This window comes from Prosopis cineraria, unplaced genomic scaffold (assembly GCF_029017545.1).
Source record: "Prosopis cineraria cultivar Desert tree isolate PC_DT_omini unplaced genomic scaffold, ASM2901754v1 PC7, whole genome shotgun sequence".
NCBI lineage: Eukaryota > Viridiplantae > Streptophyta > Magnoliopsida > Fabales > Fabaceae > Prosopis > Prosopis cineraria.
The window spans coordinates 38357582-38359465 of record NW_026555338.1 but is presented as its reverse complement, the minus strand read 5'-3'; the positions used below and the strand labels follow the sequence as shown (position 1 = coordinate 38359465).

At 39.1% G+C, this 1884-nt stretch overlaps 1 protein-coding gene across 1 annotated transcript; it reads right to left on the bottom strand.

Moving 5' to 3' along the window:
* Positions 1-372: 372 nt before the first annotated feature.
* LOC129315018 (uncharacterized) lies at positions 373-1387 on the bottom strand. The gene is made up of 3 exons (XM_054958509.1): positions 1102-1387; positions 873-1035; positions 373-775 (listed from the first exon to the last, which is right to left on the bottom strand). The coding sequence occupies exons 1-3, from the start codon at positions 1227-1229 to the stop codon at positions 635-637; spliced, it is 432 nt and encodes a 143-aa protein (XP_054814484.1). The 5' UTR covers positions 1230-1387; the 3' UTR covers positions 373-634.
* Positions 1388-1884: the final 497 nt, after the last annotated feature.

The following is a 1884-nucleotide window of genomic DNA, read 5'->3' as shown; positions in this document are numbered from 1 at the left end:
CCTTTTCATGAAAAAGACCAGACTCCAGGTTAGGCTAAAGTCCAGTCACGTCCAGTCTTTTGTGCAGCCCCAATTCCTCACAAGTTTTTATACTACAAAATTTTTTAAAAAAATCTTAATATTTGTCAAGCCTGTTTTTCACTTAAAATGATTATAAGAAATTTATTTTAAGAAAAAGGCTACGAAATGGACGAATCAAGAAAAAAATACAGCTAAATCCTTTTTGTTTTTTAGGGGCTTTGCGAGGCGATTATAACTACATTCTCTAAAACTAAAACTAAATTATAAGCCAGCCGCAATCCCCAAAATAAAAAAAGAAATCTTGCCAGCAAATGCTATCATGTCAATTGTTTAAAATGTAAATAGCATATGCATGGGACGACATTATAATTCTAGCGTCTTGTATTATCTAATAAATCAAATGTATGTGTATCCTTAATAGCGCGATATATGAACTCGGAGACGAGTGAAATTACAGTGAATACATTTATTGCAGCGGGATCATTAGTAACCGGAAAACACTAGGAACAGACAGCAATGCAAATTCATCGTCTATGGAACACAGAATCTGATCTGAATTGCGGAAACCTATTGATGTTGCGGAGATGGGCCCTCACGTTGTAATTCCATGGTATTAATCTTTGTTGGGTTGATTCACTGCTCGGCTTCGCATCCTCACCACTATGCCGTCAATATCTCTGACGTAACCAACCTTCTGGCCCCACTCCTTCTTCTCTGGCTCGCTCACTCCCACTGCTCCTTTCTCTATCGCCCTCTGTTCCCAAAGTCCGCATCATTCAAAGTATCAAACCATGCTGTGTCTTCTCCATCATGCTATCGTAATTAAAATCGTACACGTAATCTCTGTGAACCTTGTAGGCAGCCTCCACGTCATCGTAAACGAAACAAATCTCCCCCGGTTGTCTTCCTCGACCAGATCCAGGTGTTTGGACCTTTCCGGTCAGATCGCCCGTCTCCCGCTGCTGCATCGGAGTGAAAGCTATCGTGGTCGGCTCGCTCTCCAACTCTCCCCATCTGACCTGTTCTTGTTCAAATTATTATTTGGCGATTCCCCGCGCGCGCACATATATATGTCGGCACCTGTTTGATTCGTGTGCGCAGCGAACGTCGAAGCCGAAGGCATCAGAATAGAAAGCCACCGACTTGGATACGCCTTGCAAGTAAACCTCGGTGTGCCCATTATACACCGACCTGTGATTCGATGCCATTGATCGAATTTTTCGTTGATTTCTTCTGGCAGCTTCCCGTTTTTACGTTTTAATCCTTCTTTGGAATGTCTGCGTGGCACGCAGTTCTTCCGAAGTTGTACGTGGAGTGCATGCATTTTACTTCGTGTCCTACCCCCCATCCCGCTCATGCTTCGGACTCTAATTTATGTCCTAATTCTCGCGCTATTGCTACAAAAAATGAACCCTCGATCTCTGTTTATTATAAAAATCTACTTCTATTCCAAGAAAGTTGCGGAGTTATCTCCTGAATTCAAATTGTATTCAATACGTAGACTTTCATTTATTTTGTAAGATCCAATTTTATTTATCATCTCTAATGAGAAATTAAATCCCCTTAATTGCCCTTTTAGCCAAAATATCCCTATTTAATTTAAACACGTTTATTTAATTTTATTTTCTTAGCTAGAAATTGCCTATTTTTACCTCAATTTTCTTAAAAAAATTGCACTTCTCGATTCATTATGATTATACTCATTTATTTCAATTTCCCTATACCGCTATTCAAACTGGTCACTGGTGCAGTGTGTCATACGTGATTATACGAAGGAAAAATATGTTTTTTAATCTTGTACTTTGTTTGTGTTTTGCTATAGGTTTTTATATATTTTTTTTTTATATTTTGAGTTTCTACACT

Bases quoted from the DNA above. Each gene is read 5' to 3' on its own strand.
- LOC129315018 (XM_054958509.1), bottom strand. From the start codon at position 1,229: ATGGCATCGAATCACAGGTCGGTGTATAATGGGCACACCGAGGTTTAC. The intron at 1,036-1,101 runs GTGCCGACATAT...AGAACAGGTCAG, and splicing joins TGCGCACACGAATCAAACAG to ATGGGGAGAGTTGGAGAGCG. The intron at 776-872 runs GTTCACAGAGAT...CTTTGGGAACAG, and splicing joins ACGTGGAGGCTGCCTACAAG to AGGGCGATAGAGAAAGGAGC.